Source organism: Natator depressus, chromosome 13, assembly GCF_965152275.1.
Source record: "Natator depressus isolate rNatDep1 chromosome 13, rNatDep2.hap1, whole genome shotgun sequence".
NCBI lineage: Eukaryota > Metazoa > Chordata > Testudines > Cheloniidae > Natator > Natator depressus.
The window spans coordinates 28,365,210-28,392,658 of NC_134246.1; the positions used below are offsets into that span (position 1 = coordinate 28,365,210).

General features: G+C 54.9%; 1 protein-coding gene across 1 annotated transcript in view; it reads left to right on the plus strand.

The window, feature by feature from the left end:
• The window catches only part of SNTA1 (syntrophin alpha 1), a 72,486-nt gene extending 45,300 nt beyond the window's left edge, over window positions 1-27,186 (plus strand). The window contains exons 3-8 of the mRNA XM_074970329.1: window positions 11,474-11,675; window positions 14,369-14,576; window positions 17,936-18,066; window positions 23,277-23,473; window positions 24,670-24,857; window positions 26,222-27,186. Coding sequence (XP_074826430.1) covers window positions 11,474-11,675; window positions 14,369-14,576; window positions 17,936-18,066; window positions 23,277-23,473; window positions 24,670-24,857; window positions 26,222-26,314 — 1,019 coding nt within the window. The 3' untranslated portion in view covers window positions 26,315-27,186. The remainder of the gene's footprint in view (window positions 1-11,473; window positions 11,676-14,368; window positions 14,577-17,935; window positions 18,067-23,276; window positions 23,474-24,669; window positions 24,858-26,221) is intronic.
• The last annotated feature ends 263 nt before the right edge of the window (window positions 27,187-27,449 follow it).

The following is a 27,449-nucleotide window of genomic DNA, read 5'->3' on the forward strand; positions in this document are numbered from 1 at the left end:
CTGTGCAGTGCCCAGCAAAATGTGGCCCTGATCTAAGCTGAGATCCCTATAAATGAATAGTAATAAAACCAGAGCAGAGCTTGCAGTAGTCTGGGAGAGCTGGACTAGTGTGGTAAGAAGGGCCGTACATGTTCCTGGATGGATGGCTGGTGAAGAGGTGAGATGATAAGTGCCCAGATAAGAGTTTCAGCTGTGGAGACTGAGCAGAAGGGCTGGATCCTAGAGCATGTCTACACAGGGGAAATTGACCAGCATAGCTCTTCCGGAATAACTATTCCGGTGTAATTTAGCTATTCCGGAATGTGCACACTCGAGTCCAGCACAAACGTGAGTTTGTGAGTGGAGTAATTATTCTGGAATAAAGTCACTTTAATTCCAGAACGGAGTGTGCACACAGAGAGCTATTCCAGAATATTTGTGCCAGTCTATTTCCCCATGTAGACAAAGCCTTAAAGGTGTTGTGAGGGGAGATTTAGGCACAGCCTTGAGGTGGGGGGCTGGAGGACAGGCCAAGTCAAAGACACAATAGAGATGACCCCAATAATTAAAAAATCTTGAGTTAGACCCTTAAAAATCCTGAGCAGGGATTCAAACCTGCCTGTTCCATATCTTCAGGGAGTGGCCTAGCCACACGGCTGTTGGCATCTTCGCCTTCTCCTCCATGGTTTTGAGAGTGGTGCCTAAATCTCCTTGTGACTCTAGCCCGAAAAATCAGCGTGGTTGGTTTCGATCTTGTCAAAAGGCTACAAACCAAACAATTGGTTTCCACATTTCTGAATTTTTTTTTCTTTGTTGTGTTTTGACCAAATCAGTTTGCTGCAAGCAACATAAATTCATCACAAAATGTTCCGGCCAACCCGAATCTGCATTTTTCGTTGAAAAAATGTTTCCGATGAACAATTTTGCCCAGCGCCAGTGCTGAGCACGGCTTCCGGGCAGCTAATTCTGGCCCCTCTCCATCAGCTGTGCCGGAGGCGCCAAGTTCATGCCAGCGTGGTGATGCTGATGCCAGGACACCAGGCTTTGGCAGGAGCTGGCTGGTGTGTGGGCAAACTTTTTATTGCTTGTGGTTTACAATTTTTAAGCAAACTTGGGTTTTATTTTCAGCGGCAATTTGAAGGGGTCTGTAAGCTGCTGGGTGGGAGCCCTCAGAGGCCCCTGCTCAGGGGCGGTGCCTGGCCAGAAATCAAGACGGGGAAGTTAAGGAAAATGAGCAGGAAAAATGCCCCCAGCCTGGGATTCCTCCCACTCCTGTGAGCCTTGGGTGCAGAGCTGAGCTCCCCAAAGACGTTCGCCCCACAGCCACCCGGCTGCCCAAGCCCTGTGCCTGTGCTGGGGGTAGGACCTGCCTGGGTGTGTCTTGGAGTGGTTTTGTTTGGGGGAGGGGTGAATTGATTGGTAGGATTTGCTTCAGCTTCTCTTGTTTTTCTAAAACCAAGAAAAACATAAAAAGACCAACAGCCTCCCTGTGGATTTCCTTAAAAACCAAACCCAATGGCCTCCCAGGGGAGGCCGGGTCCATTTCAATTTTCAGTGTAAAGTCGCAGGTGTCGGGGTCGCAAAGGGGCAGCCCACTGACTGAGAACAGCAAAATCCTGGGGTGCCTTGGGCCCAGTGGGAGCAGCTCCCACCATGGCTGCCCCTCTCGCTCTGCTCCCTCCCACCCCATCGCTGAGCAGCTTCTCAGCTCCCTGTCCACAGTACGCGTGGCTGTGGGGCAGGGGAGACAGCCTCCCGGGGGCTGTGGAACCACCTTTGGAGCTTCTGGAAGTAGCAACGTGCCTCCAGCAGAATCCCCTGATGCAGCAGCACCCCCATGCAGCACCCCGAAACTTCCCAGGACCCAAATCCCACAGTCTTGGTGGCCCAAAGATTGTGGGATATAGTGGGGCACAGGATGAATTTTTCTGCCATTTTGTGGCCCGTGGACCACAGCAGGGTGAGAGTCGCTGGCGTACGATGCCACTGGCCCAGCCCATCGGGACTGCTGGAGAACACTTCCGGGTCCAGCTTCATGGCTCAAGCGCCAGGTACAGCCACATCACTGCGTTCTCGGTGCGCTGTTGTAACCCACACACCTTCTGGGTGTGGTGTTTTGTCCCACATCTTCTGGGTGTGGTGTTTTGGCACCGAGACCAGTTAGAGCGAGATTAATGAGTCTGCTCTACAGCCTGAGCTAACGGCCAGGTGGCTTTTAACTCATGCAGTAGAGGCTCATGCATTTAGCTCCAAAGGTCCCAGGTTCAATTCTGCCCACTGACAACTGGGGTCTGTCGGTGTTACACTGTGCCTATCTAGAGAGAGAGCAAAAGAAGCCTCTGGGGAGTTTGCAAACGGGGGCGGGCAGCATGATTCTGCTGCTGCTCCCCCCCTGCAGGGCACTCTGAAACCAAGCTGCCATGCGGTAAGAGAGTGCGTGGGGTGTTTGGCTTCTCCAGGACTGGCTGCTACATGGGATCCTAAAAATGCCAGCAGGGGCCCCACATGCACACGCTGGTGGCCTGTGTGAAATGAGATGGGGCCTGTGGCCAGGTAATCGTGTCACTGCAGAACCCGGCACCCTGGTCTGTCGTCTAACCAGAGAGCAGAAGGGGTGAATGGTCACGGAGCCTGAGCCGTTTTCTCTCCCCTACAGGCATCCTGCCAGGCAGAGCTAGTGCCTGCTGCTCCTGCCTGTGCTCTGCTTGCACTGTGGATGAAGGTCGGACAGTCTTTCACTGTGGCCCCACAAAGTCCCGAGACCTCCTCCTGGCATTGGCCAAGACAGCCATCCATCAGTCCAGGAGGAGGGAACTGGACAGGGGCATCTCTGTGACTGCTGGGCCTTTTTTCATTCCCACGTTCATGCACACGGCTGGGCAGAGTTCCTCTGTGCGGCATTCACTGACTCCTGGGCCTCCCTCTCGGAGTAGGCGTTGTCCAGGGCTCTCTGCTTGGCATTCCCTCCTGGGCTCCTTGTTTTGACCCTTTGGTTTGCACTCTGATCCCTGTTTGATCATTTTTTGTTTCCTGTGCTTATTTAGGTCCTGAGCTCTGGGCCTCCTCCCTTGTCCGAGGGAGCAGGGCCTTATGTCCCTTCAGCAGGCTCTACCCACCACTCCAAGGAATTAAATAGGCTGGCACCTTTGACCAGCATTGAATTCATTTGGAAAATAAAGAGGAGAAGGGGTGTCCTCTGAAGTGAGGGCTGAGGTCTCAGCATTCCTCTGTATGTACCACCTGCACTGCGCCAGAGCTGAGTATGGCTTGGTCTAGAGTAAAAAGTTAGGTCGACTCAGATACCTTGCTCAGGGGTGTGAAAAATTCACACCTCTGAGTGATGTAGTTGGGCCAAGCTAACCCCTGTGTAGACAGCGCTAGGTCGACCGAAGGATTCTCGGGGAGGTGGATTAGCTATGCGGACAGAAGAACCCCTCCTCTCAGCGTAGGTAGTGTCTACACCGAAGCGCTACAGCTGTCTAAGCCCTTAGACAAGGACTAAATCAAATGATCAGTGAGCATGAGAGGAGAGAGGCTGGGAACATGGCTTCCAGTGGGCATGTCTCAGCAGTACGTGCCAACAGCAGCTCTTTGCAACTAAGCTGTTTCCAGCCCCATTCCTCTCCTTCCCATCAGCGAGATGGCAGCTCTGCTACTCCCCACTGAAAACACATTGGAGGGGGAGTTTCTGGTGGAATCAGAGAAGCCATGTAACTCCAAAGGCCGTGTCTGGGTGAACCTCAGGAGAGCCTGAATCAGCCACCTAATCCCCATCATTTCAAACACTCCATTATTATTTGGGTGAATGAACCCAGATCCGGTGTGACACATGGCTCTTCAAAGGTTTACCATTGAAATCTCTCCAGCATCCAGATTCACGGGCCAACCGTATCTCTAGCAAAAAATAAATAAAAAATACAACCACCTCCACCCTCTGGGTTGTAAATTCATGATTCAACTCGATTCTTTCATCCTTGAATAGTAAGAACCTAGGTCTCCTGAGCCCCACTGCTTTGGTGCTTCTCCTGGGCCATGCTTCCTATCAAGCAAAGAAAGCCCGCCAAAGAGGCCACAGCTGAATTGTATCTAGAGCTGAGCTTACATTTAACCTGTTAAAATGCACAGTTTTTGCTCACACCCAGTTTACCAAGCGATCTCCTGTCCTCGTCTCTAGTTATCTTTCCCCCAATTTTTGTGTCGTCTGCAGACTTTTTCAGCGATGACATCTCTGCTTATCAGCTAGTCATTCTTGGGAGTTTCTGCTCCCTCTCTTTCCCAGGCTGCTGGTTGTAGTCTAGTTAATGATCCATCCTAGGCAGGTGCTGCAAGCAGCTCAGTGTAGTGTGTAAAGTCTGACAGGCGACGGGTCTGATTCCTCTCTCCGTCAGACTGGAACAAATCTGAAGTAACTCCACAGGAGGCCGGGGAGTCACGCCAAGAGACTGTTGTGAGAGCAGAGTGTCTCCCCTAGACTGTCGGTATCGCTCTTTCAGAACTCCATTGTTCCCAGTTAATTAATGAGCTCTCGCCATCTGGTCGTCCTCTCAGTGGCCCGTCCAACCCTGCCAACAACTGACCCATGAAGGCAGTGATTTACTGGCCCACACTGGCAGTATGCTGGAGCTTATGCCAGGATAGGCAGGGTGCCCTTGCTGCTCCTCTACCAGGGGCTGTCCCAGTTCAGGGTAACTGCACCTGAATTTCTCCACCGTGATTCCTTGAGTGCACCCAGGTTGAGGTTTCTGGCTCCCAGCCGTCACCTCTCTTGGGTGGAGAGCTGCCTCCCGTACTCCTGACCAAGGATTTAAGGCTGCCCAGCTCCCTGCCTTACACTGTGATATCCCCAGCAAGGCAGTCTGTCTCGAGGCCAGCGCCTGCATTTTGCTTTCTCTCCGGGCAGAGTGTATTGCTCGCAGTTACAAGGGACCACCCAGCTCTTTATGAGCAAGCACCTTTATCCATAAGGTAAAAGCCTCACAGAGAAAACACATACAGAGCAGTAAAAGATCCCATATGCATCAGTGTAATGGAGCCCTCCTAGGCCAAGGCTTTCCAGCCCTTCTGCAAGTTTGGGGACCCGCTTGGACAGAAGGTCCTGTCCATTTGCTGGACTGGAAAAAAGGCTGGATTCAAACGGACTCAGAACCTTCTTTCTCAGCCTGCAAACAGACAGGCCTTCTGTGCAGTCTTCAGACCTCCTGGTCAGAGGGAGTTGGACAAGGGTCCCTGCCCAGAGACAGGTGATGGCTGGAGACCTGAGACCTGACTGGGCTCTCCTGGAGTGGGCACCTGGGGCGATGGGGAGGATACAGGTGCAGTTACCCTGAAAGTGTGACAGGGGCATGCACAGTATTTATATCTGGACTAGCTCCATAGAGTAGATAAATCCCTAGAGTTCATGGTTAGCTCTGTGTTCACCCTCAGATCTCTATTGCTGGGATTGAAGACAGAGTTTCAGGCACCAAGGATGGACTTTGGAGGAGTCTGGTCTCAGCTCTGCAGGAAGGCAGTGCCTGGAGGAGCTGATATCTGGGGGTGAAGGGTACAGGAGCTTCAGGACACAGAGGGAGCATCGAGAATTTGCGGGTAGTGTTTGTTCCTCACATGAAGCAGGGAGCAGACAGGGATAGTGATGTTAAGGGAGTTGTGAGAACATAAGAACGGCCATACTGGGTCAGACCAAAGGTCCATTTAGCCCAGTATCCTGCTATTGTCCTTGAGTTTGCATAAAAGTCATTCTTTGCACTTCTGTAGCGCCTTCCAGTCTAGATTCTCCAAGCCCATTGCAAACATGACTGAATGAAGTCTCACAGTAATATTCTCCCCGTTTTGGGGATGAGGAAGCAGAGACATCAAGAGGTGAAGTGACTTGTCCAAGGTCACGCAGCAAGTCAGTGGCAGGAAGGGTACCATAGATCAAGTATGCGGAGTCCTAGTTCACCGCTGTAACCACTTGCCATGCATGCCCAATGAGCGGCTCAGCATTCCACCTGGCTTGGGGCCGGGGGGAGAGAGGTGTTCGACGCTATTAACTACAGTGACTTCTTTTGACATGATTATAATGTGCCAGCCTGTGGAAATCCCTTAGCTTTTTGAAATAGCCCCCCTTACAGGGCAGCGTTTCGCTGATCTATTCCAATTGCTGAATGTACAACTCCCCTGCCCAATTTCTTACCCTCCCGGCTCAACATCCTTTCCCAGTGAAAGCGAATACAGATGTACTGTTTTGCATCCACAAGCCGTTCTTCTTCCTGCGTCTCAGCCAGGCCAGTCAATCGGAGGGTTTGAGAGGCTCTGCTAGGCCATACTTGGAACAATCCTGGCTGGCGTCCCAGTGCCTTTGAACTGCCTGTTGGCTGGTGGTCTGAGAACAGCCTGCGTAGGCGAGAACATTAATCAGACATATTGGGAATGAGTGTCAGCAATAACTGAGTTACCGGCGTGCCAGACGCCGGCCCCACTTCCTCAGTGTTCTCTTTCTCAGCCTAGCTTTGAACCCGCTCAGTGGCTCCCCGGATCACAGAGGCAGTGAGGGAAAGTTTGCGAGTACAGTCTCCTGGCAAAGCAGGGCTGCATCTTGGTTTGAAATAGTTTCCACTTGGTTTGCATCGTGTTTTTCCCCCCACCCCCAAGGCTGCAGAAGCCCATCACGGCATGCTGCCGCACGGACAGCAGTTGGGAACGCGTGCACACGGCACACACAGAGTGCTGAGACGCGCACACGGGTGTCAAACCGGCATGCTGCACACACACCGTACCCAGACACAAGTACACCCTGGCTAACACACAAAGGTGCTACTGTGACGAAATGGGACTGTTCTTAATGTTTCCTCCGAATATTGTGGGGGTGCCTCAGTTTCCCCTATGCAGTTCTTAAGTATCTAGGTGGTGGGGTAAGGGTGTATAATCACTGCAGAGCCCTAGAGGGCATGTGTGTGCAGGAGTCTGGACACAGAGGATGGCCGACACCCTGTTTCCTGGCAACTGATGGCCTGGGCCCTCCCCCCTGCAAGGTGAGAGCTAAAGGGTTGGAGAACAAAGGAATCAGGTGACCTCCTGGCCCCGGGGCAAGGAACAAAGCCCAGAGGAGGAGGGGCTGGAGGGAGTTTCAGTTTGGGGCTGGCTGGGACATGGAGTGAAGGGCAGACGTGGTTGTCTGGCTCACTGCCTCCCAAAATGGACCGAGCTGAGGGGTCCCGTTCTCTGCACCTACAAGCTCTGTTTTAGACCATGTTCCTGTCGTCTAATAAACCTCTGTTTTACTGGCTGGCTGAGAGTCACGTCTGACTGCGAAGTTGGGGTGCAGGACCCTCTGGCTTTCCCAGGAGCCCCACCTGAGCGGACTCGCTGTGGGAAGCGCATGGAGGGGCAGAGGATGCTGAATGCTCCGAGGTCAGGCCCAGGAAGGTGGAAGCTGTGTGAGCTTTGTGTCCTGAAGACAGGCTGCTCACAGAAAGGAGACTGCCCCAGAGTCTTGACTGGCTTCATGGGGAGGAGTTCCAGAGCATCACCCAGGGACTCCGTGACAGCTACTTACCTGGGCTGCCGGTGAGAGACAGGCGAGCCCCTTTTGGCTAAGGTCTGGCCACTCGACTGTCACGGCTCTGACATGCTTCTTGTGTGGGAGCAGCAGGTGGCCTAGGAGAGACTGGGAGACCGGGGCAAGGAGAGGAATTCAAATGGGGAAAATAAACCCAGCTGACGCCTGCTTGTGCTAGCTGAACTTCCTGGAGCAGACTGCCCTAGGGCTGTTTAAAAAGTGAATCCTACAGGGGAAAAGTTTGTGAACAAGTTCAGTAGCTAACTCACCTCCTCTGCATACTCTACCTGTGCAGAGAAACACACTGCAGCCAGGGTCGGAGCTGACTCCCCTGGGCTTTGGAGCAGCAAGAGACACTGAAGAAACGTGCCCCTGTGCTGAATGGTTTGTGATTTTCTCCCATGGTGGCCGTGACACTGATGTTGGCACAAGTGAGAGAACTAGTGTGCACTGGCTGCTGGGTCTTCTCCCCCGGGACACCCCGACCTGATCTTAGCAGCATTAGGCAATGCCCGCAACCAGTCACCAACATTACCCATTGGAGATACAAGGATGGGCAGATTTCCTTGGATATGCAGCTCCAGAGCCTTACACATGGACCATTGCACACGCATTACAGCAGAGAACATGCCAGGTATCCTACATGCCACACGTGGCTTTGTTTGTCCTGCCATCTGTGATGTGGTTGCTCATACTTGACTTATCTTGACTTTAGCAAAGCTTCTGACACGGTCTCCCACAGTATTCTTGCCAGCATGTTAAAGAAGTATGGATTGGATGAATGGACTATAAGGTGGATAGAAAGCTGTCTAGATCGTCGGGCTCAACGGGTAGTGATCAACGGCTTGATGTCTAGTTGGCAGCCGGTATCAAGTGGCGTGCTCCAGGGGTCTGTCCTGGAGCCAGTTTTGTTCAACATGTTCATTAATGATCTGGATGATGGGATGGATTGCACCCTCTGCAAATTCGTGGATGACACGAAGCTGGGGGAAGAGGTAGATACACTGGAGGGTAGGGATAGGGTCCAGAGAGACTTAGACAAATTGACAGGTTTCAGAGTAACAGCCATGTTAGTCTGTATTCGTAAAAAGAAAAAAGAAAAGGAGTACTTGTGGCACCTTAGAGACTAACCAGTTTATTTGAGCATGAGCTTTCGTGAGCTACAGCTCACTTCATCGGATGCATAGCATATTGTGGAAACTGCAGAAGACATTATATACACACAGAGACCATGAAACAAAACTTCCTCCCACCCCACTGTCCTGCTCGTAACAGCTTATCTAAAGTGATCATCAAGGAGGGCCATTTCCAGCACAAATCCAGGTTTTCTTGGATTATTGCTGTGCACATTGTAAGATGAGCTATTGCCAGCAGGAGAGTGAGTTTGTGTGTGTGGTTTTTGGAGGGGTGTGTGTGTGTGGGGGGGGGTGGTGGTGGTGAGAAAACCTGGATTAGTGCTGGAAATGACCCACCTTGATTATCATGCGCATTATAAAGAGAGGTTTCAAAGAGGGATGGGCTATTACCAGCAGGAGAGTGAGTTTGTATGTGTGTCTGTGGGGGGGGGGGAAGGGTGACAAAACCTGGATTTGTGCTGGAAATGGCCCTCCTTGATGATCACTTTAGATAAGCTGTTACGAGCAGGACAGTGGGGTGGGAGGAAGTTTTGTTTCATGGTCTCTGTGTGTATATAATGTCTTCTGCAGTTTCCACAATATGCTATGCATCCGATGAAGTGAGCTGTAGCTCACGAAAGCTCATGCTCAAATAAACTGGTTAGTCTCTAAGGTGCCACAAGTACTCCTTTTCTTTTTTCTTTAGACAAATTGGAGGATTGGGCCAAAATAAATCTGATGAGGTTCAACAAGGACAAGTGCAGAGTCCTGCACTTAGAACGGAAGAATCCCATGCACCGCTACAGGCTGGGGACTGACTGGCTAAGCAGCAGTTCTGCAGAAAAGGGCCTGGGGATTACAATGGATGAGAAGCTGGATATGAGTCAGCAGTGTACCCTTGTTGCCAAGAAGGCTAATGGCATATTGGGCTGCATTAGTAGGAGCATTGCCAGTGGATCGAGAGAAGTGATTATTCCCCTCTATTCGGCACTGGTGAGGTCATCTATGGAGTATTGAGTCCAGGTTTGGGCCCCCACACTACAGAAAGGATGTGGACAAATCGGAGAGAATCCAGTGGAGGGCAACAAAAATGATTAGGGGGCTGGGGTGCCTGACTTATGCGGAGAGACTGAGGGAACTGGGGTTATTTAGTCTGCAGAAGAGAAGAGTGAGGGCGGATTTGATAGCAGCCTTCAACTACCTGAAGGGGGGTTCCAAAGAGGATGGAGCTAGGCTGTTCTCAGTTATGGCAGATGACAGAACAAGGAGGAATGGTCTCAAGTTGCAGTGGGGGAGGTCTAGGTTGGATATTAGGAAACACTATTTCACTAGGAGGGTGGTGAAGCACTGGAATGGGTTACCTAGGGAGGTGGTGGAATCTGCATCCTTAGAGGTTTTTAAGGCCTGGCTTGACAAAGCCCTGGCTGGGATGATTTAGTTGGGGTTGGTCCTGCTTTGAGTAGGGGGTTGGACTAGATGACCTCCTGAGGTCTCTTCCAACCCTAATCTTCTATGATTCTATGCTGCTGGTTCTTTAAGGAGGAAATAAGGCAATTTGAAAAAGCCTCAAAGGAATGATAACTTTCCCTCCCCGGTGAAACCCATCCTGGGCCTCTAGGGCTGCCTGCTCCGAAGCAGTTCCAGGTTCACGAGCTAGTCCCTGGATGTGTGTAATCCCTCTGAAAGGACATTCGGGGCTTTCTTGGGTAGGTGAACCACATGCTGTCCTGCTCTCATGGTCAGATGGGGCCAAGCGCAGGGCTCGGGATTCTTCCCTAAGCCAAAGAAAACAGTTTGTTTCTTTGGGGGGAGCGGGGGGGCGGAGGGAGGTCGGGGAAGGAAAGAATGAAACACACCAGCACCCACAGCATGTTTCACTGCACGAGTATTGTGAGCGGTGTTGTGATAGCCATGGGTATTACATTAGCCCCTAGGTGACCTAGTCACAGGCCAGGGCCCCTTTGTGCTATTCCTCTAACATAAAGGAGCACATTAGCTATCTGTGTCTGTCTGTCTGTCCAATCAATAGCCAGAGCCTGCTGGTGGCAGAAGCTAACGACACCTCCCTCCTCCCCACATGGACAAAGGGGAGCACACATAGTGCCGGGTGGGGTTGGCTCTGTCCCCAGGAGCCTGGACTGATTGGGGGGCAGACTGGGGGTGGCTGGGGATCAGCCCCACCCCTGGACTCCTGCTACCAGCCAGCCAGCCTCCTCATTGAAGGGGGGGACTGTCACTCTATATGTGACCTCTCAGTCCTCATCCACAAAGGAAACCTGCCCAGCACCTTTGACAGAGGAGCCTGGGAGTTTAAATTCATAATTCTGCTAGACCCCAAACCCACGGACTCAGCAGAGACGCTGGTTTTATGTCTCAGTACAACACTGTGTAACCCGCTAACTCTCCTTTATCCTGGGACTGCAGAGGTGTTTATCGGCCACTTCACTTGGAATGGTTTGCGGTAATGTGCTGGGGATGTGCAGACCTGCCCCTGTGTGCATGCCTTTTGCTTTGGTGCTGAACCAGCGGCTGGGACAGCAGAGGCTGAGTGTGATCACAGAGGCCAACCCCCTTCATTACAAAGTGGCCTTTGTCAGTGGATGGCTGTGGGGCGGGGTGTGGCTGACGGGACTGTAAGGTCCGGCAGAACAGCCCCGGGGTGTTCTGAGTGCCTGGGTACATTGTGTCGTGCCGCCCCGCGTCTGCGGGGGGTTCCAAGGCGGCTTGGCTCTGTGCAGTGCAGGTACCGGGGTAGCCCTGGAGGGGGGCAGGGAAGGGGAGTGCTTGGAATTGGGAGGGATTTGTTCCATTGGCCCCTGTGTGTCTCTCTGCGTTCCAGTGAAATACATGAAGGAGATCTCGCCGTACTTCAAGAACTCCTCGTCCGGGGCGACCGTCAGCTGGGACCCCTCGCCGGCTGTCTCCCTTCAGAAGCAAGCCTCGCCCATCCTCTCCCTGCGTGACCTCAAGGAAGGGAAGAACATGCCTCTGAAAATGTGCTATCTGTCAAGGAAATGTCTCCCCAGTGACCCAGAGAACAGGTAACCCAGGCCCCCGGGGGACTCGCCCAGGAGGGGATCCGTGCCCCCATTCACAGCATGACCCCACAGGCCCCCCGGTGCGCTCCGCCCAGGGGACTGTGTCCCACTCGAACCCATGGCCGGAGTAGGGATTGGCAGACTTAGACGGTCTCTCAGGAAGAGCTAGTGAGGAGCTGGGGGAGTGGATGGATCACCTCCCGCAACACACACACACTTGATTACTGCAGATCTTCGGCTGTTCTCCTGGCAGTCCCACATGGGCCAGTGGGGCAAGGCTGCAAGTGCAGTTCCCAATGAGTACTGTCCCTTGCCGTGCGGGGCCCATACTGCCAGTGTTCCTGGCCTCTGGCCTCACCCGGCACTTCAATGTGCTGTGCTCGACAGCCGCCCTGGCACGCAGCTGGTGAGGATCCCATTGAAGTCACTGTAAATCCAGAGTCACTCCTGTGAAGTCAGTGGAGCCAGGCTGGGGTAGATCCGATCTGAGGGAGATCCCAGGGATTGCACTTGAGCGGGACAGTGCTCTTGGCCCTTGGTTTGTGTTGGACAGAGACCCAAGTACTGCTGTTCTCTAGGCTCTATCTTTTTGTTTCTAAAATGCAGCCACCATGGCCGCAGACGACCGCTAGGGGATTTTTCTGTGGCCACGACAGCCTCCCGGGCAGAGCTGGGGGGGTGCAGAGACTCTCCCCTGCAGAGTCCAGTTGTTGCTCCTGGATGCACTGCCTTGGTGTCTGCTGGTGCCACAAGCAGGAGATCAGCACCACGTACCAGGCAGCCTCCTGGAGGCTCCAGGCAGCGCCTCTGCAGACTTGTGGGACCGGTGTGTGTGCTTGCTGGGAGAGGAACCTTCAACTCCACAGGCAGCTGGGGAGTTCCCAACTCGCCGTCCCAGGGGCTGAGAGGCTCTGTGGGCAGGCTTCAGGCTCCAGTGTGCTGTGGCTCCGGGAGTGGGCTTTGGGCTTCAGTGCCCTTCCCTCCCCGGCTTCAGCCTTGGGGCTCTGGGTTTCAGCCTCCCCACTCCCACCCCACCTGGCTCCAGCCACGGGGCTCCAGTGGCGGGCTCTGGGCCTCAGCCTGGGGCGGTGGGGCTCCCGCTTGGATAAATGATCAGAGCAGCCTCCAGCAAGAGTTGGTAGCCATACTCTGAGGCCACCAAACAATTTGTTATGAGAACCCCTAGCAGATGCTTTTCGGTCCGCCCGGCTAATGGGCAGAGCCCGGCATGTGTAGGTCTGGGGTCTCTCTGGGTAACGCCTGAGAGGGGACGCCCTTACACAGGGTACAGTCCAGGAGAATGAATGTGCTGCTGCACAAATGCACAGCAGAGAGAATGTCGTTAGCATGGGCAAGCCAAGGGCACTGCGGCCCTGTCTCTGCTGGGCTTGTTCCAGACTGCAAAGAGAAGTCAAAGAGAACGACTAAACGTTCCCAACCCCCCTTGGAGCACCCCACCTGCCCAGTGCCACGGGCTCACGGGAACCCTGGGCTCTCCCAAGCGAGCGGGTGGGTGGCCCAGTGGTTGAGCTGGTGGCCTGGCACTTGGCAGACCAAGGTTCAATGCCAGCCTCTGCCACAGACTCCTTGGGTAAATCCCAGTCGCGCGGGCCTCAGACCCTGCCTGACCGTGAGGTGCTGCGGTGACAGAGGCTCCACAGGTACCTGGGACAGACAGTCTATGACTCGGGGGCCTTTCACACTGGGCTTTAGCTCTACAAGGCTGCTGTTGCTCTCACGGTTGAGTTCTTGGATGTTAGTGATGGGCCAGGTAGGAAGCAGCCCGAACCGTCACTTCCCGATCGCTGAGGAGCCGGGCTGCCTGTCGGGAGTGTCCCGCTCACGTTAGCCCATCTGGCCCAGCCGAGCGCTAGGAGCAGGGCTTGAGTCTCCGGGCGGGGCTGGCTCCTCCCAGGGGTTTATTCCAGCGGGAACGTAGGAGAAAATTCAGTGTTTTTGCCCTTTTATTGATCAACATTTTCATCAAATCTGACCCGATCGTCTCCCTGCCCGACCCTGGCTGAGCAGCCTGACCCAGCCCTGTCAGCTGGGTCCGTTTGCCAGCGGCGTCCTTCCCCCGTGTTACGCAGGTGAGTGATTGCTCACATCAGCCATGGCACGTCAAGTCTCCTCTCTGATTGGCTTAGTGAGCAGAAAAACAACTCCGAGCAATGAGCCCCTTCGGGCTCACACTCCTGGGCGGTGTCCCAGCACCCAGCATCGTCCCCAGCGCGTGGCAAAGAACTTGAGCCCGCCAGTCAGAGCCAGCTCCAAGTGGCTTCTGAATTCACTTGCCGTCTGAGCGAATACAGTCCGTGCTAACGGCAGTCCCTTTCCTAGGGCCGGGAACGTGGCCCTGGGGGGATCCCTAGGCCTGCGTCTGGGAGAGGTTTAGGCTGATTGCTCAGGACCCCGTGCGCTGCGCTGCTGCCAGACACTGAAGGCGCGTGGGCAGCAGTAGAGTGGGGTGGCTGACTGGTCTGCAGTTGGCATGTATTCCTGCCGTCGGTGCAGCCCAGCTAGAGACGCCAGCACTTCAGGTGGCTGCAAGGCAGAAGCTGAAGCCCTGGACTCTACTGGGAAAGCGTGAACTGGAGCAAGCCCAGTTGCCTCCTGCTGCCCCAGCTACCTGTGCCCCATCCCGCTGCGCGGATCCTGGCCACAAACCAGCCCTGCCGGGGGCTCCTTCTTCACAGGTACCTGGAAGTCTGTTCGGCGGATGGGCGGATTCCCCTCTTCCTGAGAGCAAAAGACGAAGTGACTGCCCAGTCCTGGTTCAACGCCATTCACACCAATGTCAACGCCCTGGTGCCCAGAGTCAAAGAGGAGCTGAGAGCCCTGCTGGCGGCAGCCGGTGTTGCAGGGAGCAAAGAGATCAAGCACATCGGCTGGCTCACTGAGCAGGTAGCCCAGCCTTTCGGGCGTGTACGGTCCTTCGGTGCCGAATTGTACTGCTGATAAGAGATTGCGCACGCTTCACCGCACAGCTCTGGCCGGGCAGCTCAGCCCTTGTCACTTGCACCCTCTGTGCTTCCCACTGTTCTCCCACAGCTCTGCCAGTGAACCGCAGTCCTTACCTGCAGCCCCCTCCCCAGCTATTCCAGCCCCAGGCCCCTCACAGCTCTGCCAATGCCCCTCACTCCCAACCCGCAGCCCCCTGCTATTCCAGCCCCAGGCCCCTCACAGCCCTGCCAATGCCCCTCACTCCCGACCCACAGCCCCCTGCTATTCTAGCTCCAGGTCCCTCACAGCCCTGCCAATGCCCCTCACTCCCGACCCACAGCCCCCTGCTATTCTAGCCCCAGGCCCCTCACAGCCCTGCCAATGCCCCTCACTCCCAACCCGCAGCCCCCTGCTATTCCAGCTCCGGGCCCCTCACAGCTCTGCCAATGCCCCTTACTCCCAACCCGCAGCCCCCTGCTATTCCAGCCCCGGGCCCCTCACAGCCCTGCCAATGCCCCTCACTCCCAACCCGCAGCCCCCTGCTATTCCAGCTCCGGGCCCCTCACAGCTCTGCCAATGCCCCTTACTCCCAACCCGCAGCCCCCTGATATTCCAGCCCCGGGCCCCTCACAGCTCTGCCAATGCCCCTCACTCCCAACCCGCAGCCCCCTGATATTCCAGCCCCGGGCCCCTCACAGCCCTACCAATGCCCCTCACTCCCAACCCGCAGCCCCCTGCTATTCCAGCTCCGGGCCCCTCACAGCCCTGCCAATGCCCCTCACTCCCAACCCGCAGCCCCCTGATATTCCAGCCCCGGGCCCCTCACAGCTCTGCCAATGCCCCTCACTCCCAACCCGCAGCCCCCTGATATTCCAGCCCCGGGCCCCTCACAGCTCTGCCAATGCCCCTCACTCCCAACCCACAGCCCCCCCCTGCTATTCCAGCTCCGGGCCCCTCACAGCCCTGCCAATGCCCCTCACTCCCAACCCGCAGCCCCTGATATTCCAGCCCCGGGCCCCTCACAGCTCTGGCGATGCCCCTCACTCCCGACCCACAGCCCCCTGCTTTTCCAGCCCCGGGCCCCTCACAGCTCTGGCGATGCCCCTCACTCCCGACCCACAGCCCCCTGCTATTCCAGTCCCAGGCCCCTCATAGCCCTGCCAATGCCCCTCACTCCTGACCTGCCATCCTGGTATTGCAGTACTGTCGTGTTACTCTAGTGCAGGGTCCTCTACAATGCTCTGCTGATGCACCCAGTTCTGGCTTGCCACATGCCCTGTTATTCCACTCCTAGGGCACTGCACAGGTGGTCAGGTGTATTTGGGGGATTGTGGCTGTTTTCCTCAGAAGCATCTTGTCAGTGCAGGAGACAAGGTTTGTGCCAGCCAGTGCCACTGAGTTCAGTGGTATTGGATGGCAGGAGGGTTCATGCCCAGTGGCAGGCTGCGTGCATCCGTGGTGTGATGTGGGGTGGCCGTCTGCGGGATATTGGACTAGCAGGACGTGCTCAAAGGCACTAAGCCAGAGGGGCCTGTTTGTGATGCCAGGGGGTCTGGCAGGAGGTGGGTCAGGCAGGAGGAGGGTCTGGCAGGAGGTGGGTATCGGAGTAGAGGCACTAATGACCTGTTCTGGAACAGCATCTCCTATGCTATGCTATGCCGAGGGGCCAAGTTCACTGCATGCAGATTGTGGTTCTCTCCAGAGCAGTCCAGGGTGGGAACAGCATTGCCTAGCATGGGGCTGGGAGCCAGAACTCCTGGGTTCTCTTTCTGGCTGTGCCACAGAGTCACCATGTAATCCTGGGCAAGTCTTTGCACTTCAGTTTTGAGACTGGAAAGGTGAGTGGAGGTCCTGACTCTGATCTCAGTTACACTGGGGGGAGGCAGGCGTCACTCCTGAATCCAGCACCTATCCCAGGCTCTGCAGAGTGAGCCACAGAGCACTTCCCCCTTGCAGCAGGTAAGCAATTGGCCTTGTTTGGCAGGTGGGGGAAGTGAAAGCTGAGATGAAATGCCTTGTCCAAGGTCACAGGCGTCCTACCACCCACGCCAGGGCTCAGTCCTCCAGGTACGCTGCCTCTTGGAGGCCACATTTTGCCCTGGAAAGCTGCCCTCCAGAAGGTTAGACTGGCCCATGCCACTCGGTGACGTGGCGCTCTACATGCGCAAGGGGTTGTTATTCACTGCTCTCTGGGAGCTGCGCCTCTGGCTGCTTTCGATTGGGGAGGGGCTGTGTAGCCCTCGTGCTGACCGGGATTTGCCGAGTTTACACAGAATCCCGTTTTCTAACACAATGTTCATTGTTGTTTGAACACCCGGGCAGGGAGGCTGCTGAGCCGGAGCCTCGTCACCCCGCCGGGTGCTCGCCCCAGGCCAGCGCGGGGAGGGAGGGAGAGGAGGTGGTTCTCGTGCTGCTCCAGGAGTTTAATTTGAACAGCTGCTGAGCCCAGTTGTTCCGGGGCGTGAGGCAGAGAGGAGCTGGCTGGGTGCTCAGTGCAGGGGAGGGGGTGGAGGAGAGCCTTGTTGCAGCTGGATCCACTCCGAGGCCCAGTCCCCAGTGCAGGGTGCACATCTGCTCCAGGGCCGGTGGCGGGTGGCACCAGCAGACATCGTGCGGTGGCGTAAGTGAAAGGCGCATGAGCTGGTGCCTCTCCATCTGTGCCCTGGCAGAGGGACGAGTTCATGTCATCAAGACCACTGCAGCCATGGGCCCAACTGGGCTCCCAGTAGGCATCTCAGAGAGAGAGGCCAAGCAATGGCCAGGCCCTGGAGCTGGAGCAGGCCGACGCTAAGGTAGTTTGGCAGGAAAGCCCACGCTCTAGGCCTCTTGTGGGTCCAGAGAGAGTTTGGCTTCTTCAGGCTGCCAGTCCCCAGCCCGGCATGCCACCATCATGGCTGCGCTCCCTGCTTGGAGGGAGGTTTGCTGGGTTCCAGTTTGGTCTCATGTTCCTTGCTTGGCTCACGCTGCATGGCGGGATGGAGGCATTTGCTGAGCTCTCTCTTCACTGGCTCTGAAGCTTCCCTGCCCCCATCCTGGCTCCAAGAAATGCCCTTTCCACTTAGCACTAGCCACCAAGCCCTGGCCTGGGGCACTGCCCCTTCAGTGAGGCATTGTGGGAAACAGCTGGTCCCCTCATCCTTGCCCCCCCGTCCTGGCACTCCCTGTCCAGTGGGCTCCCTCCCTTCCATTCCCAGGTGCCCACTCTATACAGTCTCGCCCCACTTACAACGGAGGTCCCTCTGCCCAGGGGGAAGGGAGCTGTCCTCTGAAGACGCCCTCTGCTCTGGGGCCCATTTAATCACATGCTCTCTATTTTCCAGCTCCCCGGTGATGGGACGAAGAACATCCTCACCATCCTCACGGAGAAGGATCTTCTGTTCTACGGCAGCCTCCCACAGACCAGGGATGCCCTGAACAAGCCAGCCCACAGCTACCCTCTCATCGCCACCAGGTGCCGTGAGCCGGCTGGCTGCACTGCCTCGAACTGTAGTGCATTGGTGCAGGGAGCCACCCAGCCTTAGCCGAGCAACGTGTGCTGGGACAAAGCCCCAGGCAGCCCCCACCCAGCAAGCCCTTGCTCTCGTCTAGCACCTTTCATCACTAGATCTCTAAGCTCAGGCAGTGCTATTAGTCCCATTTTCCAGATGGGGAAACTGAGGCAGAGAGTGGTGAAGTGACTTGCCCAGGTCATGCAGCCAGCCAGTGGCAGAACCACAGCCTCTGCTCCTCACCTGGTCCGTCACTGGAGCTATTTTGCCCCACGCAGGTGACAGATTTGTCAGCATCAAAAGGGTTGGTTGTCCCCATGGCAGCACCACAGCCAGTTAGGCCCGGAGTGGGGTTTGCAGTGCTCAGCACTGGGAGGGGTGAGTTTGGGAACAGGCCGAGGGTGTTCAGCGAGGCCCCCGGCATGGCCAGTGGGGCTGGTCATGGAGTCCGGGAACCATGATCCTCGGGTGCTGTGTCACAGATCAGTCTGAACAGCCACAGTCTGTGGGACTGGCCAGGTCTTGCTTGAAGGTCCAGATTCAGACAAGCCCTGAACAGCAAAGCAAAGTGAAGCAGAGACCTGGGTTTGGGTCTGGCATGAAACCAGCAAGGGGTGACTCAGGCTGTGGCCAGTGGTGGGCCATGCTAGAACTGGTTAGTGCCAATGAAGCAGAGTTAACTAGCACTGTTGTGAATCTAGGGGGACCCTCCCAGATGTGTGTGCTGGGGGTAGTCAGTCAGCTCCCCATTGTGTTTGGCTTTGGGCTCCTGTTTCTGGCAGCTGTCAATGTCTGACACTTTGCTGGTGGCAGATCAGTCCCTCATGAGGCGCTCGGAGCAGGACGGAGCAGTGTGACAGCCTGGATTGCCAGCGGATCCCTTCTCCTACGCCAGAGAGTGCACCAGGGCTGAGGCAGCTGGGAGACCAGGCAGCAAAAGTCACTCTCCCATTTTGGGATCCCTGCACCGCCCCCGCCACAGGCCCCCTGGGATTTCCCCTCTCTCCCTCCCACGGAGGAGGGCTGGGAGCAGCTGGAGGGGCTCATTTGAGCATGACTCGAGACACTGCCCCCTCTGCAGGTGGCATCACTTCCCAGTCCCTCGCAGCCGGGAAGCCTCGGCTGGACCCTGGGATAGATCTCTGCATAGCCTTCAGCCCCCGCCCCCGTGCAGTGGGTTTGCCTGACACCACTTTCCTAAAATTATACTGCTCCCTGCTGGCCAGGGACTGAAAACACTGGCAAGGAGAGCACAGGTTTACAGGACAGTGGAATGTTTCCTAAGCGGGAATATTGGCCCAGATCCATTGATATCAGTGGAAATTAGGAGCCTAAGTACCTTTGAGGATCTGGGCCATTCTCCCTAGAGTAAAATGATGCAGCCTCTCAAACCCCAGAGTCAGCTCCCAGGATAACGGGCTCCCCGCTAACGCGAGTCCTTCCCTGCCGATATGGTATCACCGAAATGAGCTAAAGCACAGAGCATGGCAAAGCTTCGGTAACGCTCTGCAGTCCACTGTGTGTGGAGTCTCCTTTGTGCTGCCAGAATGAGTGAGAATCGTTTCTACCGGGAGCCATGTTCTCCTTCCAGGGGCTGTTAGCCTAGGGTGCCACAAACAGACCTTCGCTTCCTGCTTAAAACATTCCCAGCCTGGGCACTTGGGGGTGGAAGGTGAGGGGTACCAGAGCGACCCTGGGCTTGAGTGTCTCAGAGAGAAGGTGACAAAAGAGAACAGAAAATCATTTCCGGACCCCGAGGGAGAGAAGTAAAGTGTCTCCCCGCCCCGAGTGACAGGGCTTGGAACAGGGGATAGAACAAACCCAGCAGGGGTAGGAGCTGGAAATAATACCAGAGGGACAGCCATGAGAAACGGTGCATCTCAGACCTCATCCCCTTTTCTCCGCTCAGTAACTCTGACCTCAGCTGCACCTGCCACCAAAAATATTTCCTCCCAAATGTGGCATTTCCTTCCCAGGCTCAGCAGGCAACCTTCCCTCGTGGGCCAGTGAGAGGGAGCAACAGAGATTTCCCCCCCTCTGGAGAGAGAGGAATTCCCCCGTGCAGTAAGATCCAGGCCTTGGTTCTGGGCTCAGTAGATGAGGAGATGTCAGGCGTGAAATGTATATCGTGACTTCTCGATAAGCTAATTCCGCTTGTTTGGAGAGGTTTGTGACATATAAGAGGAGTCGTGTTCCTCTCCCCGTGAGCATTGTGCAGTTGGACCCGCGGCCACGGGGGTAACCTGGCTTTTTACAAGCAGAGAGGTGCCAGACCCAGCGGGGACAGTGACCTGTTTTGTACGCTCACCCCGTAAAACGTTCCCAGGTGGCTTCTCTATAAAGTAAGTGGCTGTTTCACCTCCTCCCACCAGCAGGGTTTCCTGTGTGCCCTTCCGAACAGCCCTTCTAACTCACTCACGGTTTCACTGCGTAATGCCGCCATTCCAATGCGGTGCTGACGGCAGTAAACCTTCCTAGACTCTGGCGCATGTACTTTATAGTCTGTATGCTGGAGATGAGCCTGAGAGCCAAGAATTCAGAGTTAGATTTATCTCTTAACGCTTCCATCACCTTCCAGAGGTCAGGGCTGTTTGGGGTGCTACCATCCTGGATTCCCCACTACAAAGGGCCGGGGGAATTCAGACCAGTGGGTCAGGCTCACTCATGTGTAGGCAAAACTTTCCCCTGGTTACTAAGGACACCTTAGACTATGAAACCTGATAGACTGACAAGCTTATTTCCCTTTTCACTTTCCACCACTGATGCTGTTGCTTGCAGCTTTGCAGTGAGACTAGACCTGTCACTGTCCCCGTCTGTATCTAGTCAGCGTTGCTCTCAGGCGTTCGCACCACGGCTGCTGTTTGGGAACACAGCCAGGGAATTAAGGTGGGTTACGGTTTTGAAAGGGGACTAGTGATTTAACTGCCCAACTTTTGCCACGTCAAAGAGGCCTGATTCCCAGAAACTGATGAACACGCCCCATCTGCCAGTCAGACCTCTTACATGTAAAAAAATCAAAGCACGTCTCTGACATTTGTTAAAAGTGCTGCTCATTTTACGGTTAGCCAAACCCTTGCTCTTTATTAGGGATTCTGCATCTGGGGCCTAAACCATTGCTGAGGGTTGCCACTTGGCCATAAAGGTTCCTGGAATTTCAGTTCATGATTCCACATTTCTGAAATCCAGCCAGATGGAGTGACTGCAAGGGTGTCTGGGTGGGACAGAGGCAAGTGCCCCCCAGGGAGGAACCAGGGGCCCAGAGAAGTCAGCCCCTGTGTATCTCAGCAATACTCTAGCAAGGGGTGGAGAGAGAGACGTACATGGTGCTGCAGTGGTCTCTGCTGGCAAATGTCTCATACTGCAGGGACAATGAAAACAGGTGGAATCTGAGGCCATTCGAGAGGAGAGCGTGTGCTTGAATGGCTCTGCTCCTGTAGAATTACAGGTTTCAGAGTAACAGCCGTGTTAGTCTGTATTCGCAAAAAGAAAAGGAGTACTTGTGGCACCTTAGAGACTAACCAATTTATTTGAGCATAAGCTTTCGTGAGCTACAGCTCACTTCATCGGATGCATACTGTGGAAAGTATAGAAGATCTTTTATACACACAAAGCATGAAAAAATGGGTGTTTACCACTACAAAAGGTTTTCTTTCCCCCCACCCCACTCTCCTGCTGGTAATAGCTTATCTAAAGTGATCACTCGCCTTACAATGTGTATGATAATCAAGTTGGGCCATTTCCAGCACAAATCCAGGTTTTCTCCCCCCCCCCCCCCTCCACCCCCCACAAACCCACTCTCCTGTTGGTAATAGCTTATCTAAAGTGATCACTCTCCTTACAATGTGTATGATAATCAAGGTGGGCCATTTCCAGCACAAATCCAGGGTTTAATTCCAATTCAGCAGTCTCTCGCTGGAGTCTGGTTTTGAAGTTTTTTTGTTGTAATATCGCAACTTTCATGTCTGTAATCGCGTGACCAGAGAGATTGGAGAGTGGGTTGGGGGGGGGGGGGGGAGAAAACCTGGATTTGTGCTGGAAATGGCCCAACTTGATTATCATACACATTGTAAGGAGAGTGATCACTTTAGATAAGCTATTACCAGCAGGAGAGTGGGGTGGGGGGAGAGAAAACCTTTTGTAGTGGTAAACACCCATTTTTTCATGCTTTGTGTGTATAAAAGATCTTCTGTACTTTCCACAGTATGCATCCAATGAAGTAGAATTACAGTGCCAGTGCCCCACTGCATCCCAGGGAGACAGAGCCTGTGTGCATCTCATACGCCCCCTGCGCTCTCTCCCAGCAGAGGGCAGCCAGGTATTGTTACAGACAGGTTTGCAGTGTGGAACAGAAGGGGCTGAAGGCCCTCCCCATCCCCGGCATTTTAGGCCTCACGCCATTTGCAAACCCACTGGCATGTGAATCTTATTTCATTCCTTCACCGTACAAACCTCAGCCGACCCAGGTTGATGCTGGATGGAACCAGGGTACGGAAACCCTGACACCAGCTCCAGCAGGGGCCGGCGGGACTGGAGCTCAGCTGTTGGGCTGGCAGTCAGAACACCTGCATTTCCTCCCAGGCTCCGCCCCAGATGCCCTGTCCCGTCCCTTCTCAGAGGTTAATGGGAGGTGGCGTTTGTTGCCATGTGTGAAGTGCTTTGAGATCCTAGGTGGAAGAGGCTAGAGAAGGACAGGGCATCGTGAGCTGTCATGAACGAATCCAGGTTACAGTTCAGACTTCACCCAGTGCGAAGCAGAGCAAGGAAACCAGCACCATGAAGGGTGAAAGAGCCCTGCCACCTTACAGAGAGTGTCTGTACCTCTGGCTCCCGTGAGCACAATGTCCAAGCACCTGCCAGTCGGTTACATGCCCCCCCCTCACATTTACCAACGGGGACTCAAGGCAGAGCGGCCCAGATCCTAACTCCCCTGGGAATCAGTGGAAGTTAGGCACCTGAACACCTGTGAGGATTTGGGCCACAGGGATTAAGTGACTTGCCCAGGGAGCAGGTGGCAGAGAAGATCTCCTGCATCTGAGGCTAGCGCCCTAACCACTAGGCCACGCTTCCTGGAGGGTGGTGGTGCTCTCTCCATTGCACTAGTGGACAGTGGTGCTGGGGGTTCTTTGAACAATTGCCGTTTCATGCTGACCGGTCTCCGGCTCTCCCTATGCAGGCTTGTGCACTCCGGTCCGTCCAAGGGCTCCCTCCTCTATGACTCGGAACTCTCTTTTGCCTTGCGGACGGGAACCAACAAGGGGGTGGAGACGCACCTGTTCAGTGTGGAGACGCACCGGGACCTGGCGATGTGGACGCGGATGCTGGTGGATGGCTGTCACAGCGCGGCCGAGTTCACGCAGGAAGTCTCAGCAGGTCAGGAACTAGGGAGGCCATGGGAGGCGAGGGTCAGGAGGAGGGAGGGAAGCAGAGACTTGCCTGCAAGGGTCAGGCAGTGTGGGGGAGGCCAGACCCCCAAAGGCAACGCTCTGCCTGTTCTCACAGGGATCCTCTCCTCACCAGCAGCTGGGGCTCAGAGTGAGTCAGTCTCCCAAGTGAGTAGTGTGGGACACTGGCCTCCCCACATTGGGAATTGCTGGTGTCGTGAATAGTGATATTCTGTGGGGTGAAGGGGGTGCCAAATACCATAGCACAAGGGGCAAGGCCAGTGGGCAGCGGGCAGTGGTATACATGGCAGTGGGTACCTGGCAGAGGGTGAGTGGGGGGATCTGGAGGGGGGGGACACAGGAGCGGGAGTAACACTCCTCAGGGAATACCGAGGGCTGGTGCTATAATACAGGGAATATTCGACTGCCACGTGGGGAAGAGCCTGCCAGCTTCAGCTCAGGAGCTGGGCACCGTGCAGTGAGCACCCAGCCCTACATGGGCATCCGTGGCGAACCATAGGGTGGCTTGCTGCCTGCCCTGCCCAGGTATAATCAGAGACTTGCAGACAATTCCTCCAGGCCCCCTGATCTCTGAGAGAATCAAGTGCAGGCAAGGCTGCCCCAGGCTGAATCCAGCCGCAGCCCAGCCCAGCTGGGATTTGCTGAGGGAAGAAGATGGGATGTGAAAGTGTCCAGCTGACAGGGTGGCAAAGCAGTGCACAGGACAGAGGCAAGAGAGAGCCCTGGGGAGGAGGCTGGCTGGGTGGGCACGTTTCAGAGTTGGCTACAGCTGATGGAGCTGTAACTTTGCAACACATGGTGGGCCATGTCTGCCACCTGGCTCCATGCAGGGCAATGGCGCTGTGCCACTCCCCACCAGTGGAGGATCTCAGTTTCACCCCACACCTGGGGATCTTCAGTGATATCAGCTTCACTTCGCTCTGAGCTCTGCGGCAGTTTGCCCAGCGGGAAGGCAGTGGGGGACTATATCCCATGTACCCTGCAGGGCCATGTTTCACCTGGCTCTCACCGCTGAGTGAGGTTCCAACCCCAGCTGCCCCAAGATGCCCTGTACTGAGTACAGCTCCAGGCCCTGCACCCAGGGGGCTGCGGGAGCAGGGGAGACTTTGGGGGGGAAAGGAGCACTGAGCCTGAGTGATGCCATTCTACCCTGGTCTCTTTCAGCCTGCACATGGAATGGGCGGGAATGCACCTTGTCCATCCACATTGACAAGGGCTTCACCATCTTCACCACAGAGCCCGGCATCAGCAGGACCATCCTGCTGCAGCAGCCCTTCGAGAAGCTGCAGATGTCCTCTGATGATGGGGCCAAGATGCTCTACCTGGACTTCGGCAGCGCAGAGGGAGAGATTGTGCGTTGGCTTGGTGCTTTGCTCGCTTGCTGAGATCGCCTGCTGCATGCTCCCTCTGGGACCCCCAGAGGGAGGAGGGAGGGGTGGGCGGAGTGTGGGTCCTCTGACAAGGGGTCATGGGAATGTGGCTCCATCTCAGAGGACAGGTGCTGCTCAGGCAATGGGCAATGCGGGATTCTTGCATCCCTTTGAAGAAAAGATAAACCAGGCTGGTCGCATTCAGGGCTGTCAATGCCTCCACCGGGCACGGAGCGCAACGTGGGGAGTAGGTACTGGGTGGGCTCGGGGACAGAGGGATGGGTGGTCCGACCCATATTGTGTCTAGAAAGAGATGAAAGGAACGAGGAATAGATCCTGGGCTGGAGTTTTGCTCCTTTAAAACGTTGCTCTGTGGGGGTTCTGATGGGGCGGGGTCCTGTCGGGCAGGACAGCAGGTGAGGGCAGCATGTGGCTTAGAGGTGTGGTGCTGGGACAGCAAGCAGCCTGTTGTCAGATACCCCCGCAGGCTTCAGCTCCCCATGCCTGGGTTCGTTGCTGTGAAACGAGGCAGGCGGTGTCATTTCCAGCCCAGCTGGGTGTACACATGCACGCTCCAAGCGAGGTAGCGCACTAACCGTGGTCATGTAGCCATGGTGGGCCGGGTTCACTAGCCCAAGAGTCATCCCATCGGAGAGCCCATGCACGCACTCAGGGGGTCCCCACCCTGCTGCTGCGGCTGCACTCCAGCTCACTCAGACCTCGCACCGGTGTGTCTGCCTCAGCTGGAAATCACCCCTCCAGCTCCAATGTAGATGTACCCACAGTGGTTTCAGACCCTTTCCTCCCACCCCACGTTAATAGCCAATAGCAAGGGGCACCAGCCAGCCCTGTTCACCGTCTCACCCCGATGCTTCAATGGGTATGTCTACACTGGAATTAAAAACTTGCAGCCGGCCTGTGGCAGCTGACTCCTGCTCGTGGGGCTCAGGCTAAGGGGCAGTCTCATTGCGGTGTAGACGTTTGGGCTCGGGCTGGAGGCCAGGATCTGTGAGATGGGAGGGTCCCAGGCTCGGCCTACATCTACACCACGGTTAAACAGCCCTGCAGCCCAAGCCCTGCGAGCCCGAGTCAGCTTGCATGGGCCGGCCATGGGTTTTTAATTGCAGTGAGTCTGAACTCCCCTCTCCCCTGGGAGACAGCGTCTGGGGAGGATGGTGAAGCAGCTAAAGAGGAATCCCCGCTCCTGGGCTCTCTCCCCGCCAACGTGACTTCACGGCACATTTAACCCCCAGCCCCTACCTGCAGGGTGGCCCTACAGTAGCAAAGCGGAGGCTGAGAGGTCTGAGCAGAGCACTGACCATTGCAAATATTCCCCTTTATTACAGCAACTGGACCTTCACTCCTGCCCCAAAACCATTGTCTTCATTATCCACTCATTCCTATCCGCCAAAGTGACCCGGCTCGGGCTGCTGGCATAGGGGCCTGGGAAGGATCCAGAGAGAGAATTCGAACCCCACGAGAGCTATGCACTATGGCAATTCCCTCCTGGCCAACGCCAAACGAAAGCCATTCAGACAAGATGTGAATGACTGGGTAACACAGCCACAGCCAAGGAAAACCACTCAATGTCCAGGACACCTGACATAATCCCTGCCACTGCTGGGTCTGCCTCCCACCAGCAACGAGACAGAAGGCACTGCTCCCAGCTCGCTTGTAGTGGGCATTCTCTGCAGCCTCGCTCAAGAGCTAACGACATTCCCACTTCGACAACAGCACTCGAAACAAGCTTGAAAAATACCCAGGCAAGACAAAACACCCCCCCAGATACACTGTCACGCTAGTGCCTTGTGAGACGATATTTTCTGTACAAATAATCAGTTTGTATCAATGTTTTATATTTATATAGCTCGGTTCTAAAGGCTCCCCATATTTTAAACCCCCTTTGTCATAAAAAGAAGCTGTAGATTAGATACTTCAACAAACATCTCTGATCCCCCGAGGCCCATTTTGGAAACAACTGGTCTGGAGTCCTGATCCGACTTTGTATTCTTTTGGCCGATGTGAACTAGAGAGTATGAAGTCTATTTGCTGATTTATTCAACTCTGTAACTAGTTAGAAGAGCCATAATTTAAAACTCCTTTTTAGTCATTAGATTTGGATGGTTCTATTTCTTTTGCTAACTCGCAGCCCCTTGATAATTTTATTCTTTGGTTTAATTTTTTGTGGCGCAGGGGCTGTCAGGTAGGGAGCAGGAAAACAATTTGTTTTATGAACCAAAAGTTCATGCATGAAAATCTTTTTTTTCTTTTGTGAAATAAACATCACAGACAACGCCAGACGATATTTGTTTCCTGATTTATGCTGAGTAGTAGCAATTCTGTGACACTTTCAAGTCACAAATGGCCTGATGCTTTGATTTAATTTTGCCAAAGTATAGCGTGAAAGGGAGCAAAGAGGAGTGTGAGGTTCTGACTGGAGAGGATCGAAACAACAGGAGAAAGTTCTGCAATAATGTCATTGACTTTTTTCTATCGGGGGGGTTCAGACTTTGAAATTCTAGCAATGTTCATCAAAATTCAAAACATTTCAGCTTGCTCTAGATCTGATAGGAA